The sequence below is a fragment of the Prionailurus viverrinus genome, chromosome B4, assembly GCF_022837055.1.
Source record: "Prionailurus viverrinus isolate Anna chromosome B4, UM_Priviv_1.0, whole genome shotgun sequence".
Taxonomy (NCBI): Eukaryota; Metazoa; Chordata; class Mammalia; order Carnivora; family Felidae; genus Prionailurus; species Prionailurus viverrinus.
The window spans coordinates 17,114,335-17,133,212 of record NC_062567.1 but is presented as its reverse complement, the minus strand read 5'-3'; the positions used below and the strand labels follow the sequence as shown (position 1 = coordinate 17,133,212).

Genomic DNA, 18,878 nt, shown 5'->3' with positions numbered 1-18,878 from the left:
GCATAGGGCATACAGTCGATGGCATTTTCGTGACTATTATATGGTGATAGATGGTAACTACACTTGTGGTGAGCATAACATGATATATAGAGTTGTTGAATCACTATGTTGTACAGCTGAAACTAATCTAACATAGTGTGTCAACTGTACTCAAATTAAAAATAAAGGGGGTGCCTGGGAGGCTCAGTTAAGCGTCTGACTCTTGGTTTCAGCTCAGGCTGTGATCTCATAGTTTGTGGCATTAAGCCTGGTGTCAGGCCCTGTGCTGACAGCACAGAACCTGCTTGGGATTCTCTCTCTCCTCTCTCTCTGCCCCTCTCACACTTGTGCACGTGCATGCACTCTCTCTCAAAACAAATAAATACACTTATAAAAAAAAAAGGGACATACCTGATAAGAAGACTTATCTAAAATATATAAAGAATCCTTTATAAAACAATAGCAAATGAACTGATTTTTAAAAGGACCAGAAATTCTGAAACCTCACCAAAGATGATATACAGATAGCAAGTAAGCACAAGAAAATAAACTCCACATCCTATGGCAGCAGAGAAATGAAAATTTAAACAATGACATGCCACTCTACACCTATTAGGATGGCCAATATCCAAAAAACCAACAGTACCAGACGCTGGAGAGAACGTAGAGAAAAAGGAACTCTCAACTCATTGTTGGTGGAAATGCCAAATGATTCAGCCACTTTAGAAAACAGTTCGGCTGTTTCCTACAAAATTCAACATACTCCTACACTGTATTATCCCACAATTGCATTCCTTGGTATTTACCCAGAAGAAGTGAAAAATTACATCGACACAAAAACCTGCACACAGATGTTAAAAGCAGCTTTACTCATAATTGCCAAAACCTGGAAGCAACCAAGATGTCCTTTTGGATAAACAAACTGGTATATCCAGTCAATGGCTTATTATTCAGTCCTAGAAAGAAATCAGTTATCAAGCCTCAAAAAGATATAGAAGAATCTTACATTCATATTACTAAGTGAAAAAAGCCAGTCCAAAAAGGCTACATACTATGATTCCAACTTACAATATTTTGAAAAAGTCAAAATTATGGACACGGTGAAAAGATCAGTGGTTGCCAGGGCTAGAGAGGGTGGGAGGGATGAATAGCTGGAGAACAGGACTTTTTAGGGCAGTGAAACTATGCTGTATGATCCTATCATAGTGGATAAGTATGTCACCATACATTTGTCCAATCCATAGAACACACAACACCAAGAGTGAATCCTAACATCAACTATGAACTTTGGGTGATAATTAAGAGTCAATGTAGGTTCACCAGCAGTAACAAATTTACCACTTTTTTGAAGGATGTTGATAACAGGGGAGGCTATAAATGTGTGGGAATAGGGAAAAAAGGGATATACGGGATATCCTAGTACCTTCCTCTCAATTTTGCTCTGGACCTGCAACTACTCTAAAAAAAAATAACATCTTAAAAATATTAAGAAAAAGACATGGAGGAAACTTTAAAGCATAAAACCACATGAAAGAAGTCAATATGATTAAGCTACACACTGTGTGATTCCAATTTTATACGACATTTTGGAAAAGTTAAACTACGGCGACCACTAAAAGGACTAGTGGTTGTTGGGGTTTGAAAGGAAGGAGAAATAAATTGGCAGAACACTGAGAAGTTTCAGGGGAGTAAAAGTTTTGTAGGATACTATAGTGATGGATACGTGTCCTCAAATAGTTACTCACAGAACCAAACATACAACACCAAGAGTGAACCCCAATATCAACTATGGACTTTGGGCAATAATGGTGTTTCAGTGTAGATTCACATATTATAATAAATGTATCACTCTGATAGTGGGGGAAGATGAATATGGGACAGAGGGTACATTGGAAACCTCTGTAATTTCCACTCAATTTTGCTGCGATTCTAAACTGCTCTAAAAAATAAATGTGGGTATTGTCAGAGGCAAGGGAGGCACTGGGGGATGAGAAAAAAAATGGATGAACCCCTTTTGTTTTGATTTAAATTCAAATAAGCTGCATTAAAAAAAAGAAAAGAGCTATTTGTCTGCCACTAGATTGCAAGGCAAAATTTCCCCACCCACACAGCATTTAAATCTACCCATTTATCTATTCCTTAATTTTTATGCATGGAAACTTCCAAAGTTCCTTTATAAAAATGTCAGTGCAAAACAGGTATTATTTGTAGATTCTACACTAGAAAGTATGATTCCATTCTTACTAAAAATTTAATTTAAAAAATCTAAAAAATTAATTTAAGTTTATTATTTGGGGGGGGGGGGGGGGGTGCCTGGGTGGCTCAGTCGGGTAAGCATCTGACTTCAGTTCAGGTCATGATCTCACGGTTAGTGGGTTTGAGCCTCGCGTTGGGCTCTGCACTGACACTGACGGGAGCCCGGAGCCTGCTTCAGATTCTGTCCTCCTCCCTCTCTCTGCCCCTCCCCCATTCACACTCTGTCTCTGTCTCTTGAAAATAAATAAATGTCAAAAAAAAATTTTTTTAAGTTTATTTTTTTGAACTGCTATATCAAAAAAAGGCCTCAAATAAATTAAATCATCTTATACCTTAAAAAATTAGAAAAAAAAGAATGAAGTAAAGCCAAACCAAGCAGTAGGAAGGAAAAAATAAAATCAGAACAGAAATAAAAACCTAAAACTACTAAAAACTAAAATACAAAACCTTAAGATCATTAGAAAAAAAAAAAAACCAGATTCCAAAAGCTAATAATTTAAGATCAATAAACTTCATAAACCTCTATCCAGCCTGGACTAGAAAAAAAGATACAAACTGCCAAAAGTACCTCAAGAAGAACAGCCTAAATAGTTTTCTATCTATTAAAGAAATGGAATTATAGTTTTAAAAAAACTTCCCAAGAAAAACTCTATGCCCAGATGGCTTCAGAATTCTACCAGGGGCAGCCAGGGGACTCAGTCAGTTAAGCGTCCGACTTGATCTTGGTTCACGTCATGATCTCATGGTTCACGTCATGATCTCATGGTTCATCATGATCTCATGGTTCGTGAGTTTGAGCCCTGCATCAGGCTCCACACTGACAGCTTGGAATTCTCTCTCTCCCTCTCCCCACCTCCCTCCCCCCCACCTACCCCCTCTCAAAATAAATAAACTTAAAAAAAAAAAAAAAAAAAAGAGGAAACTCTATAAAACACTAAGAAATAATACCAAATTTAGACAAACTCTTCCAGAAAACTGAACAAGAGTGAACATTTGGCAACTCATTCTGAGTCTAGCATTATTTTTTAACCAAATCCAAAGACATTCTACAAAAAAAACTATAGGCCAGTATCTCTCATGAATGCAAATGCAAAAATGTCTTCACATTTCAAAAATCTGAATTCAGTAATGTACACAACTGGTAATATATCAAGACAAAGTGGCATTTATCTGGCTTAACAGCAGGAAAAAAAATCAACCAATGAATGTACTTCATCATATTAACAGATTAAAAAAAGAAAAAACATCCATCATATTAATGTATCTATTAAAATATATAGAAAAATTATTTGACAAAATCTAATATCCATGGCCAATTAAAAACTCCACAAATTAGGAACAGAAGTAAACTTCAACATCATATACAATGTTAGAAGATTACTTTCCCCCTAATTTCAAGAATAAAGCAAAGATGCTCACTCTCACCACTTGTAGTTAACAATATAATAAGAAATACGGGGCATCCAGACCAGAAAGGATGAAGTACAACTGTCTTATTTGTAGTTGGCCTGATCATCTATGAAAAAAATCCCGCGGAATCAATAAGCTACTGGAAATAAGAATTTTCAGCAAGTTTGCAGGACACCACATAAACATACAAAACTACAAAAATGTATTTCTATACACTAGTAAGAAACAACCAGAAATTTACACCTTAAAAAAGATTATAACAGCACCAAAAAACATCAAACATTTAGGAACAGAGCTGAAAAAAGATGTATAAAACCTGTATACTTGTTACTGAGATTAAAATACATTAAAGAGATATACTGTGTTCGTGAATCAGAAGACTCAATATTGTTAAAGACATTAGTTCTCCCTCAAAATGATTTGTAGATTCAATGCAGTTTGAATCAAAATACAGGCAGTTTTATTTCAACAACTTGACAATCTGATTCTAAAACTCACGTAAAAACTGAACCTAGAATAGTCAAATGACTTTGAAAGAGAAGAACAAAGTTGGAAAATGGATCCTACCTGACCTAACTGGTTATTATAAAGCTACAGTAATCAAGATAGTGTGGTATTAAATGTAAAAGACAGGGGCACCTAAGTGGCTCAGTCAGTTGAGCATCCAAGAATTGATTTCTGCTCATGTCATGATCCCAGCATTGTGGGAATCAAACCCCACGTTGGGCTGTGCGTTGAGCATGGAGTCTGCTTAAGATTCCCTTTCTCTCTCTCTCTCTCTCTCTCTCTCTCTCTCTCTCTCTCTCTCTCCCTCCCTCCCTCCCTCCCTCCCTCCCCATTCCTCTCTCACACTCATGCACTCGCGCACATAAATAATGAATGAATGAATGAATGAATGAATGAATACTAGTTTTAAAAAATGTAAAAGCAGACAAACAGATCAACAGAGAACAGATTCCAAAAAGAGACCAATATATATATGGTCAAGTGGGATTCAACAAATGTGGGTAAAGGCAATTCAGTGGAGAAAGAACAGTCTGTCTCACAAGTGATCCAGAAAAACTGGTATCTATAATTCGAATAAGTGGACTCTGATGTATAAGTCACATAAGCAAAAATTAACTCAAAAGGGTAAATGTGAAAGATGAAAATATAAAACTTCTAGAAGAAAACATATTAAAAAAATGTATATACTAACCATTTAATTAAGATGTCTGCTTAAGGAGCGCTTGAGTGGCTTAGTCAGTTACCATCTGACTTCAGCTCAGGTCATGATCTTGCAGTTCACAAGTTCGAGCCCCACGTCGGGCTCTGTGCTGACAGCTTGGGGCTGGAGCCTGGAGCCTGCTTTGGATTCTGTGTCTCCCTCTCTCTCTGCCCCTCCCCCTGCTCCTGTTCTGTCTCTATTAAAAATGAATAAACATTAAAAAACAAAAAAAAGAAGAAGAATGTCTGCTTAAGCCACTGAGTGGGAAAAATACCTGCAAATAATGTATCCGATAAGGGACTTGCATCTAGAACACATGTTGTCTCACAAAATTGAGAAAACAAACCAAGTCAATAAAAAAAGACAGGTGATGAACAGATCTGAGCAGACCTTCACCAAAGAAAATAAAGAAATGGCAAATACACACATGGAAAGACATTCAACATAATTTAATCATTAAAGAAATGCAAACTGAAACTTCAATGAGAAAGTACCCCACACCCACTAGAAATGCCAAAATTAAACCATACCAAGTAGTGCAGAGAATGTAGAGGAACAGACCCCTGATACACTGCTGGCAGAATCATTGAATGGTACAACTATTTTGGAAAATAGTTTGATAGTGTCTTTAAAACTTAAGGCTACACCTACCAGGTGACCCAGCTATTCCATTCCTTGGTATTTATGCAAGAAAAATCTGTCCATATAAAGATTTGTATTATATTCCTAGTAGCTTTGTTAATAGCCAAAAATTGGAAAACAATCTGAATGTCCATCAATTACTGAATGGATAATCATTATGGTATGTCCAGACAATAGAAAGTACTCAGCAATTGGGGCGCCTGGGTGGCTCAGTCGGTTAAGCAGCCGACTTCGGCTCAGGTTATGATCTCACGGTCTGTGGGTTCGAGCCCCGCATCGGGCTCTGTGCTGACAGCTCAGAGCCTGGAGCCTGTTTCGGATTCTGTGTCTCCCTGTCTCTGACCCTCCCCATTCATGCTCTGTCTCTCCCTGTCTCAAAAATAAATAAACGTTAAAAAAAAATTAAAAAAAAAAAAAAAAAAGAAAGTAGTCAGCAATAAAAAGAACGTACTGATACACACAACATGGATGAATTTCAAAGTATGCCGAGTGAAAGAAGACAAAGTGTAAAATATTGTATGTTTCCATTTTTAACATTCTAGAAAGTTCAAACTAGAACTTTCAGATTACCATGTAACTAAATATGATAGCTAGTCCTTATATTATTATGACACAGTTAACTTTTTTTTTCCTTTTCTTTAACTTCACTTCCAGCATATTCACATCTTCTTGGTGTTCTTCCAAACTCTGGCCCTCTTCTCAGTCTTATTTGCTAGTTTCACCTCTGCTCCAAGACCTTTCACTACTGGCAGCCGTAGGGTGTCCTAAGGCCTCTTGTCCTCACCACCTGCACTCACTCCTCCACTGGCACACACTCTCATGGCTTTACGTAAACTCTTTATGCACACAGTTGCCAAAATTATACCCAGAGTCTGGACCTATTTTCCAAATGCTACACTATGCATGCCACTGGTTAATTAACATTTCTACCTGGATGTCTAATAAATATTTCAACCCTAAAGTAGGCAAAACAGCCCAGCCAAGATGTCCACATCCTAATCCCTAAAACATGTGGTAAGTTATGTTACATGGCAAAAGGGTCTTTGCTAATTTAAGTAAGGCTACAGACTTTAAAATAAGAAAATTATTCTGGATTTTTCAGGCAGACCCATTCTAATCTCATGAACCCTTAAAAGAAGAGAACTTTCTGTGGGCAGAAGCAGAAAAGGTGCAGCAGAGAAGAAGTCAGAGAGATCCCAAGTATGGGAAGGACTCAATAGGCTAGTGCTGGCTCTGAGATGGATGGACATACGTGTAAGGGCTGAAGAGAGCCTCTAGAAGCTAAGGGCAGACCGCAGCTGAGAACCAGAAATAAAATGGACATAAATTAACAACTTGGGGGTGCCTAGGTGGCTCAGTTGGTAAGCGTCCGACTTCGGCTCAGGTCATGATCTTGCAGTTTGTGAGTTCGAGCCCCGTGTCGTACTCTGTGCTGAACGCTCAGAGCCTGGAGCTTGCTTCAGATTCTGTGTCTCCCTCTCTCTCTGCTCCTCCCTCACTCATACTCTGTCTCTCTCTCAAGAAAAAATAAACATTAAAAAAAATTTTTTTGGGGGGCGCCTGGGTGGCTCAGTCGGTTAAGCGTCCGACTTCAGGTCAGGTCACGATCTCGCGGTTTGCGAGTTTGAGCCCCGCGTCGGGCTCTGGGCTGATGGCTCAGAGCCTGGAGCCTGCTTCCAATTCTGTGTTTCCCTCTCTCTCTGCCCCTCCCCCGTTCATGCTGTGTCTCTCTCTGTCTCAAAAATAAATAAACGTTAAAAAAAAAAAATTTTTTTTTTGTAAATCAACAACTTGAATGAGCTTAGAAGCTCTTGCTCCCAGATAAGAACCCAGGCCAGCTTTGAGAGATCCAGAGGAACCAGCTGAGCCCACCAGTCTTCCAGCCTCCAGAACAGGGAGATAACACTTTTATATTGTTTTAAATTGCTACATTTGTTCTGGAAGCAAGAGAGCACTAATACCATATCCAAAACTGAATTCCTCATCTTGTCCTCAACCTACCACACCCCACCCACAGTCTTTCCCATCTTTGTTAACAGCAATTGCATTTTTCCAGTTATCTGATCCAACACCCTTTGACTCTTCCTTGGATCCTCTCTTTCTCTCACACGTCTCATCTTCTTTCTGAGAAAGCTACGTGGGTTCTACATTTAAATAAATTCAAATTCTCATAACCTCTCACCACCTCCACTATTACCACCATCTCTCTGCATTATTATAATAATCTCCTAAGGGCTTCCCAGCTTCCATCCTTGACTCTCTAGTCTCTCCAGAACAAAGCAGCCAGAGATCCTAATAAAACCTAAGTCAGATGGTATGCACCAATGGCTGGCTTTTGAGTCAAACTCAAAAACCAAGTCCTTGCACTGGTTTGCACAGCCTTACGTGATTGGCCCCTTGGCCAGTATCACCTTCTGTGGTTCTCCCCGCTCCTTGCTCATTATGTCCCAGCACCTTTCCCTGTCCACACTTGTTTTCACATTAGGCACATATAACATTTACTATAATACTTCCTATGAACCAGATACTGTTGTAATTGTTTTACATATATCATCTTACTCAATTCCAATAATTATTTCACCCATTCTACAGATGATCAAACAAAGTTACAAAGAGGTTAATTAACACTCAGTGGTGAAGCCAGAATTCAAAATCACAGGTGAACAAAGCCCACTCTATAGCCCAAATTCTTAATCTCAATGATGCCCCCCAAGTTGTTAGCCTTACTTACTATTTTTCAGAACTGAGTATAAACAGAATGTAAAATAAACGACTAAGAAATGGGAATCCTAAAGTGTTTAACGTAGGGTTAAAGAGGTAAGAAAAGTTAAAGGGAACCAGGACACTGAGAATGATATTACTTCTTAAAGGTAAAAGCCAGCACATAACTAGTTATTATATAAAACAAAATATGGCACTTAAAACTTACTTTTTCTGTGGTAACAGTCAAAGAAGGAACCAACGCAGGTGATGGCTCTGGTTGCTTCTTGTGTTTTTGTTTGTGTTTGTCCTTTTCTTTATATTTCTAGAAACGCACAGAAATAAAATCCAATTTAAATTTAAATCATAAACCATGTATATAAAGATTAGATTCTTTCATAATTCTGTTTAGTAACTCAAAATGTTAATGAATACTTGACAAATAATAAAACATTACTTCCTTTGATTGTATTCATATTATTTGATAAACAATACTAGTAAAATAGTGTTATTATACATTAAGATGTATAGTAACACTGGTAAAAATTATTTTAAGTGATTTCAGCTCCCTTATTCTTGACCAACCTAAAATAATATATGAACAACTGAAGTCTATAATTATTTGATACATTTATATCAGGCAACCTATATTTTTTTCTACCTAAAAACACCAAAGGCGTTCCTCAGTAGCTCAGTCGGTTAAGCATCAGACTCTGGATTTCAGCTCAGGTCAGGTTCCTACAGTCATGAGACGAAGCCCCACATTGGGCTCTGTGCTGAGCATGGACCCTATTTATGATACTCTCTCTCTCCCTCTCTCCCTTCGCCCGCCTCAACTCTCTCAAAATAAATAAACACTTAAAACAAAAAAACATCAAATACTTTTGGTATATTTTATACACTGCACTTTAAAACTTCATAGCACTTTGACATACACTATCACATTAGAATAGGGTCAGATTCTACATCACTATGCATTAAATTGTATGGCCCACAAACTGGAAACCAGGCCACAGAAACTTAGGTTAAGAAACTTTTTCCTAGGTTTACTCAGAAAAATGTATGAATCAGCTATCTCAAACAAAAATAATTTAGGAGTGCATGGGTAGCTCTGTCAGTTAAGCGTCCGATTCTTAATTTCGGCTCAGATCATGATCTCAGTCCACACTGACAGCATGGAACCTGCTTGAGATTCTCTCTGTCCCTCTGTCTCTGCCCTACCCCACTTGCACTTTCTCTCTCTCCGAAAATAAACTTAAAAAAATTTTTTTAATCATTTAAAGTTTTGGTGTGCTACTTTCAATTTAAAGTACTAAAACTGATGAATTAAATATAAAAAGAATTCAATTAAATTAGAAATTAATTACATATTAGGAGACCAACTTTATTTAATGACAAAAAATTTAAACAAATTGTTTTCAATTGTATTGAAAGAATTGAAACCGAATTGAAAAAATCGGGATGGGAAGTAAAATTTACTATTACTTAAAGAGTTACATTTTAAGGATGCCTGGGTGGCTCAGTGGGTTAAGCGGCCGACATCGGCTCAGGTCATGATCTCAGGGTTCATGAGTTTGAGCCCTGTGTGGGGCTCTGTGCTGACCGCTCAGAGCCTGGAGCCTGCTTCAGATTGTGTCTCCCTCTCTCTCTCTGCCCCTCCCCCACTCGCACTGGCTCTGTCAAAAATAAACATTTTAAAATAAAAATAAAAGAAGATATAGAGTTACATTTTCATTGCAACAGATCTTAGTAATGACCACCAAGGAATCCTGCCTCTGTTTCTTTGTAGCAGGATGTCACTGCTCCTCCCATCATAACATGTCCCCTTCTCCACCGCCCCCACCCCACCATGAACCTACATTAGCTTTGTGATTTGCTTTGGCCAAGAGAATGTGCATAGCGATGTACAAGTTCAGGAGCCCAAAGCTTTACAAAAGTCTTAGATGGCTGCCACCTTTGCCCCTTTGATTCCAGTCACCATGTAAGTAACCACTTCAAGCTTTCTGATACAGACAGCTTGAGAATGAGTAGAGAAGTAGAGAATGAGACCCTGTGGCGAAAAACTGAAGTACCCCAGCCCATATAGCCAGCAGCATCTAACACCAGACATGTGGATAAGACTACCTTGCTGGAATAATTTAGTAAAATGACTTAAAATGTCAAAAGAATAAAAACAAACAAACAAACAAAACGCCTATCTTACACTACCCTGCCAGCCACCAGCTGAATATAGTCTCATAGGGAAACCCAGCTGATAACATGTGGAAGCAAGATGAATTGTTCCTGCTGAGCACTGCCTGTTATAAGCCACTACAAGTTGTGGGGTGGTTTACCAAGCAACAGTAGCTAATTGTAACAAGACTAGAATACACAATTGGGTAATGAGTTAAAGAAAGTATAAATTACAGTATAACTTATAAATATGAGGTTCAAATGATCCCAGGTCTTTAAGTTCTGTATCAATATTTTTCTCCCATAAAGTTTATGAAGAAGCTTTTTTATCCTTCATGTTCTCCTTCCCATACTGGGTTTTATTCTTCAAGGGTTTTACTCTACAAGAGATGGGATGATTTAATAGTAAATAACCCTAACAACAAGGTAGACAAACAAACTCTTAAAATGTGGAAACTGCTTGGGAGTAAAAGGCAAAGAATGCACATGTACATGTATGAAAATACAAACATACAGAAATCATCATGGAATTACACAGAATTCTGGTTCTATGTGGTACATCAGGAAAGGTATCCTGACATGAGGATTGCAAGTGTTCAGTGGAAACAGACTGTGAACAGATTATATCACTAGTCTGTAAAATATGAATCAAAACAGTCCAATTATATTCACTAAAGAGATAGGATGATTTTACTCCAGAAAACAATATGGAGTTTTCTCAAAAAGTTAAAAAACAGAACTACCCTGGGGAGTCTGGTGTCAGTATCCAGTATCCCACTCTTAATCTCAGGGTCTTGAGTTCAAGCCCCACGCTGGGGTTTAACTTAAAAAACAAACAAACAAACAAACAAAAATAGAGCTACCCTATAATCCAGCAATTGGCCCTACCAGGTATTTACCCAAAGGAAACAAAAATAATGATTCTAAGGGATATACATGCACCCCAATGTTTATAGCAGCATTATCAACAATAGCCAAATTATGAAAAGAGCCCAAATTTCCATCAACTGGTAAGTGGATAAAGATGTGGCATATATACACAATGGAATATTACTCAGTCATCAAAAAGAGTAACATCTTGCCATTTGCAATGATATGGATGGAGCTAGAGAGTATTATGCTAAGCAAAGTAAGTCAGAGAAAGACCAACACCACAGGATTTCACTCATATGTGGAATTTCAGAACCAAAACAAATGCACATGGGGCAAGAAAAAAAAAAAAAGAGGGGGGACAAACCGAGAAACAGACTCTTAACTATAGAGAACTGAGGGTTACTGGAGGGGAGGACAGTAGGGGGATGGATTAGATATGTGACAGGGATTAAGGAGGGCACTTGTTTTGATGACCACTAGGCTTCTATGTAAGCGATGAGCAACTAAATTCTACATCTGAAACTAATGTTACACTGTATGTTAACTAACTGGAATTTAAATAAAAATTTGGAATAAGATTTGAAAAAGAAAAGGGTGCCTGGGTGGCTCAGTTGGTTGAGCGTCCAAGTCTGGATTTCGGCTCAGGTCGTGGATCTCCACATTCACGAGTTTGAGCCCCGCATCAGGTTCTGTACTGCCAGCACAGAGTCTGCTTGGGATTCTGAGGCTCCCTCTCTCTCGGCCCCTCCTCTGCTTGCACTCTCTCAAAAGTAAATAAACATTAAAATAAATAAAAATTTAAAAAGAGAGAGGCTGATTTTAATAGATCAACACAACAAGAGGAAACTGTAGAACAAGATTCAGTTATGTGTAAACATTTAGCATATGATAAGGAAGGGATTCCAAATTTGCAAGGAAAGACTAAAATTACCTAAAACTGGTACTAGAAAAACTGGTTAATAACTTGAGCAAAAGTACATTATTCAAAATATAATAAAATCCAGATGGATTATTTTAAAGAGTTAAATAATAATTGAAATAACCTAAATGGATGGGAAGACAGTATTTTTGAAATCTTTAACTTTTAAAAAGAAAAGACTCTTTTCTACATATAAAAACAAACCAAAAATTATAAAGGGAAAAAGCAGGTTTAGCTACTGACATTTGAAATGCTTCTACATTAATTTAAAAACCTTTCAAAAGCAAAAATTTGGAAAATGAGTAAAATAAATATGTTCTACATTTTCAGCACTGTTTAATTTTTTTTTACAAATCACTGAACATACATACACATAAATGCCATAGAACAATGTAAAAAGGACAATTCACAAAAGACAGAGTCACTAAATAACAAAAAATGTGAAACTCAACCTTTAAAGAATTAAAGGTAGTATTTTGCTCTCACTAGTAATCAAAATTGTTGAGTTTTGCTTTTTGTAAGACCCAATGTTGCTCAGGTTATGGTGAAATGAGCACTTGCATATATTAGAGACAGTATAAATTGGGAAGGACAATTTTAAAAGAATTAGAAACCATAAAAATGTTCTCTGTCCTAGAAATTTCACCTCTAGGAGGTGAACAAAGGATTAAATACTGTTTATTACAGTACTATTTGCCATGAGAAAAACCTGCAAACAATCTGAGTATGCAACAACAGAGATGTGACTGAAAAAATCATTATAAAACCATACAATGGCCATTAAAATTAGTATGTTCTGAAGAAATGCTTAGAGATTTAGGAAAGTGGTTAATATATGCATGAATAAAAAACAACCAGAAGGAAATAAACCAGTATTGGATATCTTTTATATAAAGCCATAGGTCAGAACCAGTGTCACTCCCAACTGAATCAGTGAGCACAACTAACAATAAAAATAATCAGAACCATACAAATACATATATCTCATTTAATCCTTAAAAGAGCCCTGTGAGGACCTATTTTTATAAACCAAGTCACTTAATCACAGAGTAGACTCTTTTATCCACACCCTCAAAGAAACTTAAAAGAAACTTTTAAAAAGCAGACTTTTTTTAATTTAAAGAAAAAACAAATGGACAAGTTGGCTATGATGAGAAATTTTTACACGGAAAGGTCAAAGAGTGGAGAAAGGAAGGAAAAGATGAAAAGAAGGGAGAAAAAAATTTCAATTTTAAAGTAGCTTTAGTTCCAGAATGAACTATCTTTAAGGACAATGATACAGGAGTTTTTAACCTATGTGTAGAGTTCTTGTGTGCAAAGTGGAATGGGTAAAGAAATTCCTGATGGAAAATTAAGGGGCACCCAGATGGCTCAGTTGGTTAAGTGTCCGACTTCGGCTCAGGTCACGATCTCACAGTTAGTTCGTGAGTTCGAGCCCCACAGTGGGCTTTGTGCTGACAGTTCAAACCTTAAAGCCTGCTTCGGATTCTGTGTCTCCTTCTCTCTGCCCCTCCCCTGCTCCCTCTCTCAAAAATAAGTAAACATTAAAAAAAATTTTTTTAAGGAAAATTAAAGTACACAACAATAGATAACCCTTAAAATAAACTCATGTGTTTAGACCCAAAAGAATCAGAGATATCTTAGAGAATTTTGAAAGTACACATATAATCAGTGAACCACTGACAGAAATGTTTGGTGTAAGTTAAAAAGTGAATTCTAGAAGGAATGCATTATCAGGCGGGAGGTTACTTTCCAGAAAAAAATCTAAACTTTTAACAAAGGTTCGCTGGTATGTAGTAAAGAATTTCATTATTACTAAGTGCCAAGAAGAGTTCACCAGGAAGCCGAACATTAGAAAGTAATTGTGTAGCCATAACATAAGAAAGAAAACGGGGGCACTGGGTGGCTCAGCTGGTTAAGCTTCTGACTTAGGCTTAGGTTATGAACTTGGGAGTTCACAAGTTTGAGCCCCGTGTCAGGCTCTGTGCTGACAGCTCAGATTCTGTGTCTTCTGATTCTGTGTCTCCCTTGCTCTCTGCCCCTCCCCCGCTTGTGCTGGCTGGCTGTCTGTCTCTCTCTCTCTCTCTCTCTCTCAAAAATAAATAAAAACATTTAAAAAAATTAAAAAAGAAAGGAAATGAATATGAGTTATTTTAATATAACATAATTCTGTGTTGGAACTGAGTGAATTTCTATTAAGTTGCCTATGTTCAACTAACTCTCAAGCGCTTAAAAATTAGGTGATGTAAAATCCCAAAATTTCCAACGTTAACCAAGTAAAAAACAAATGAACAAACAAAAACCAGTAGAAAAAAAGAAATGAAACAACAAACCCAACAGTAACTGAAACTGGGGCGACAACAAAAGCAGATAATAATGCATTAACAGGGGCGCCTGGGTGGCTCAGGCTGGTTACCTAGTTACCTATCCCACTCCTGATTTCAGCTCAGGTCACGATCTCACGGTTCCCTGCTGACAGCACAGAGACTACTTGGGACTCTCTTTCGGTCCCTCCCAACACACGCACGCTTCCTCCCTCTCCCTCTAAATAAATAAATAAATGAATGAATGAATAAATAAATAAATAATTTTTTTAGGTTATGATAATACTTATATGTAGGAAAATAATAATGCATTAAACAAAAACTGGCAACCAAGCAATAAAACAGAAAATTTTAGAAATAAGAGCAGAAACTGTCCCAGTCTGAGCTACAGAATTCAGCTCTTCATCCTGCTTCCAATTCCTTAGAATTCTGAGAATATCACAAAAAACTCCCAAATCTGGAAAGAAGAGATCTTTTTATCTTTTTGCTTTCCTGCCCCCTTAATTTGTTATTTCTCTGCCTAAAGAGTAATACCAGCTTCAGGGCAGAAAAAGGAACACGTAGGATACAAAAACAGGAAGAGTGAAGAGGTGCTGACTCTTTGGAAGTCAAGGAAGGATCTAGGCTAAGAATGAATTGTATAAAATCAGGGTATTCTCCCATAGGAATGAGACATCCCACATAGTTGATTAAAACCTAGTACAAGGCATTTAATCAAGTATTAAAAAAGAGAGCTGAATCTGGGGTTTTACAAAAAAACTTATACCGCCCTAGCTGAAATTTTACACTGTATCCTTGCCATTCCCTCTGGCTTCCAAAAGAGGCAAAAATACTTATTAGCCCTCACCTACCTCAATATAATAAAGGCTTTATATGAAAAACGCACAGCCCATATCACATTCAATGGTGAAGAACTGAGAGCTTTCCCCCCAAGGTCAGGCAAAAGATGAGATGTTCACTCTCACCACTTTTATTCAACACAGTACAGGAAGTCCTAGCCACATAAAACAACATAAAGAAATAAAAGACATCTAAACTGTTAAGGAAGAAGTAAAACTCTATTTGTAGATGGCATGATAACTACATATAGAAAACTCAAAGACTCCACCGAAAAACCACCAGAGGATAACAGCATACAAAATCAAGCATTGTACAGAAATCTGTGGCATTCCTATACACTAAAATTGGAGTAGCAGAAAGTGAAATTAAGAAAACAATTCCATTTATAACTGCACCAAAATTAATAAAATATCTAGAAATAAACTTAACCAAAAGGTGAAAGACCTGTACTCTGAAAAACTATAAAACACTGATGAAAGAAAATCACAACAATGTAAAGAAACGGGTCCGAAGAACAAATATGTTAAATTTTTTAAAAATGTTTTTATTTATTTTTGAGACAAAGAGAGACACAGCATGAGCAGGGGAGGGGCAGAGAGAGAGGGAGACACAGAATCTGAAGCAGGCTCCAGGCTCTGGGCTGTCAGCACAGAGCCCGACGCGGGGCTCAAACTCATGGAGTGTGAGATCATGACCTGAGCTGAAGTCAGACACTCAACCGACTGAGCCACCCAGGCACCCAGAACAAATATTGTTAAAATGTCTATACTACCCAAAGCAATCTACACATTTAATGCAATCCTTATCAAAATATCAACATTTTTCACAGAACTAGAACAAACAATTCTAAAATTTATATGGAACCACAAAACACCTTGAATAGCCAAAGCAATTGTGAAAAGGAAAAACAAAACTGGAGGTATCACAAATTCCAGATTTCAAGTTATATTCCAAAACAGTAGTAATTAAAACAGTACGGTACTGACATTAAAAACAGGGGCATCTGGGTAGCTCAGTCTAAGCATCCAACTCTTGGTTTCAGCTCAGATCATGATCTCACAGTTTCGTGAGTCTGAGCCCCAGGCCAGGCTCCATGCTGACCATGTGGAGCCTGCTTGGGATTCTCTGTCTCCCTCTCTCTCTGCCCCTCCCCCACTTGTGCTATCTCTCTCTCACTCTAAATAAATAAATAAACTTTTTAAAAGTTTTTAAAAAAGGGGAGGGGTGCCTGGGTGGTTCAGTCCGTTAAGTGGCCAACTTCAGCTCAGGTCATGATCTCACAGTCTGTGAGTTCGAGCCCCACGTCGGGCTCTGTGCTGACAGCTCAGAGTCTGGAGCCTGCTTCCGATTCTGTGTCTTCCTCTCTCTCTGCCCCTTTCCTGCTTGCTCTGTCTCTCCCTCTCTCTCTCTCTCAAAAATAATAAGCATTAAAAAAAAAAAAAACTTTTTTAAGTTAAAAGAATTTTTTTTTTTAAGTTAAAAAAAAATCTTTTTAAAACAGACACACAGGGGCACTTGGGTGGCTCAGTAGGTTGAATGTCCGATTTCAGCTCACGTAATGATCTCAGGGTTTGTGAGTTCGAGCCCCATATCAAGTTCACTGTTGTCAGCACAGAACCCACTTCGGATCCTCTGCCCCCCTTTCTCTACCCCTCCCCAGCTTATACTCTCTCTCAAATAAATAAACATTAAAAAAAAAAAAAAGACACATAGATCAATGGAAAAAAACAGAAAACCCAGAAATAAATCCACAATTATATGGTCAACTAATCATTAACAAAAGAGGAATGAATATACTATGGGGAAAAGACAGTCTCTCCAACAAATGGTGTTGGGAAAACTGGACAGCTACATGCAAAAGAATGAAACTGGACCACTTTCTTTCACCATACACAAAAATAAACTCAAAACGGGTTAAAGACCAAAATGTGAGACCTGAAACCATAAAAATCCTTCAAGAGAGCATAGGCAGACGTTTCTGTGACATCAGCCATAGCAACATTTTTCTAGATATGTCTCTTGAGGCAAGGGAAATAAAAGCAAAAATAAACTATTAGGACTACATCAAAATAAAAAGCTTCTGCAGAGTGAAGGAAACAAAACTAAAAGGCAACCTATAGAATGGAAGAAGAATTCTAAAGTTAAGGCAGGAATGATTTCCCATTATGAAAAAATTCAAGAGAATACAGGCTGTAAGAACTTAGTTTTGAAAAAACTTGACGATAAAACTCAGTCAATTTAAGAGATGATATAAAAAACTTACTGGCGAAGCTGTGGTAAGAGGCCTGGTAGTGACCATCTAACAAACTGAATACAGAACTCTGAGGAAGTGATTATGTTTTTACAAACCTGAAAAATGTAACATGAAAATTTTTTTTAAACATTGGATAGCAGAAATGGGGTTGCTAAGGTTTTTATAGCAGAACTCAATATAGATTTTGAAGCATTTAGTCAGAAACATAATAGTTTGCCACCAAACAGTAATTACACATAAATCCCTTCCTTGTAGAAGGGATTTTCTTTGGCTAATCACTCTCTCATATACTGATAAAAGTGGCCTCATACTCCAACCCAGACAGGGAACATGGGTGTGTCTGAGTCAATTAAGATAAATCTATTCTCCTTAGCCACTGACTGCTTTAGGTCTGGGATAGGTTTGGGTTGGGATAATAAAACAGAAGGGGACATTTTCTGTGAGATGACTATGAACGGAACATCCCATTCTTAAAAAGGTACTCCCTTCCTGCTTTCGGATGTTCAAGTATTAGGTCAAGATCCTGGGAATAACTGCAGCGACCTGGCAATCATGCCCAGAAAAGCCAAAAGAACCACAAAAACACAATGCCCTGCCACTCTTGGACCGGCTATTGTGAAATTAACAATCTAGAAAAGTCTAGCCTCTGAACTTCTTATGCCAAATAATAAATTTCCTGTTCCTTTAGCAATATTCTCTAACAGCTGAGAGCATCTAAACTGGAAAGATAATGGTGTTTGTTTTTATAATATCCATTATTAAACTTAAAGTTTTATTTACAGAAATAATATCCTTTGTGATAAGGAAATTTTATTTGAAGTTCAATTGTGGTATCTATTTTGCTTCACTTTTTCTTCTATGTACCTAAATCTGACTTTAATATTTTTTAAGTATTAACAGCATTACATCATCTTAACAAAATAACTTTTATCAACCTAACCATCCTTTTTAATGTTTCTACATGTATGTATAAAAATGACACCTAGAATGTTTTACTTAGTAAGAATGATGACTATTTCTGGATGGCAGATTCAGGAGTGGGTTTTGGGTTTTTTTATTATTATTAATTTGAAATGGTTAAAATGTTCTCTAGTTTTTGTAATTACATATGACTTAACAAAAAGAATGGGCTAAAATGAGGTATGCCAGCTATCCACCAAACCCATCTCTTTATCTTCCTGAGACTATATATAACTAGACACTTCCCTCAGTTTCTTTTGCAGTTATATGCAGTTATAGAACTTTTGGGTTCTAGCCAAATGCAATCTGAATGAAAAACCATGGAAGTCACCTCTGGGCATG

The 18,878-nt window shown here is 37.3% G+C and overlaps 1 protein-coding gene across 12 annotated transcripts in view; it reads right to left on the bottom strand.

Annotated features, from left to right (window-relative positions):
* MLLT10 (MLLT10 histone lysine methyltransferase DOT1L cofactor) overlaps window positions 1-18,878 on the bottom strand; it is a 237,646-nt gene that overhangs the window by 87,280 nt on the left and 131,488 nt on the right. For all 12 annotated transcript variants that reach the window (XM_047868456.1, XM_047868453.1, XM_047868458.1 and 9 more), the window contains one exon: window positions 8,424-8,519. In XM_047868456.1, coding sequence (XP_047724412.1) covers window positions 8,424-8,519 — 96 coding nt within the window. The remainder of the gene's footprint in view (window positions 1-8,423; window positions 8,520-18,878) is intronic.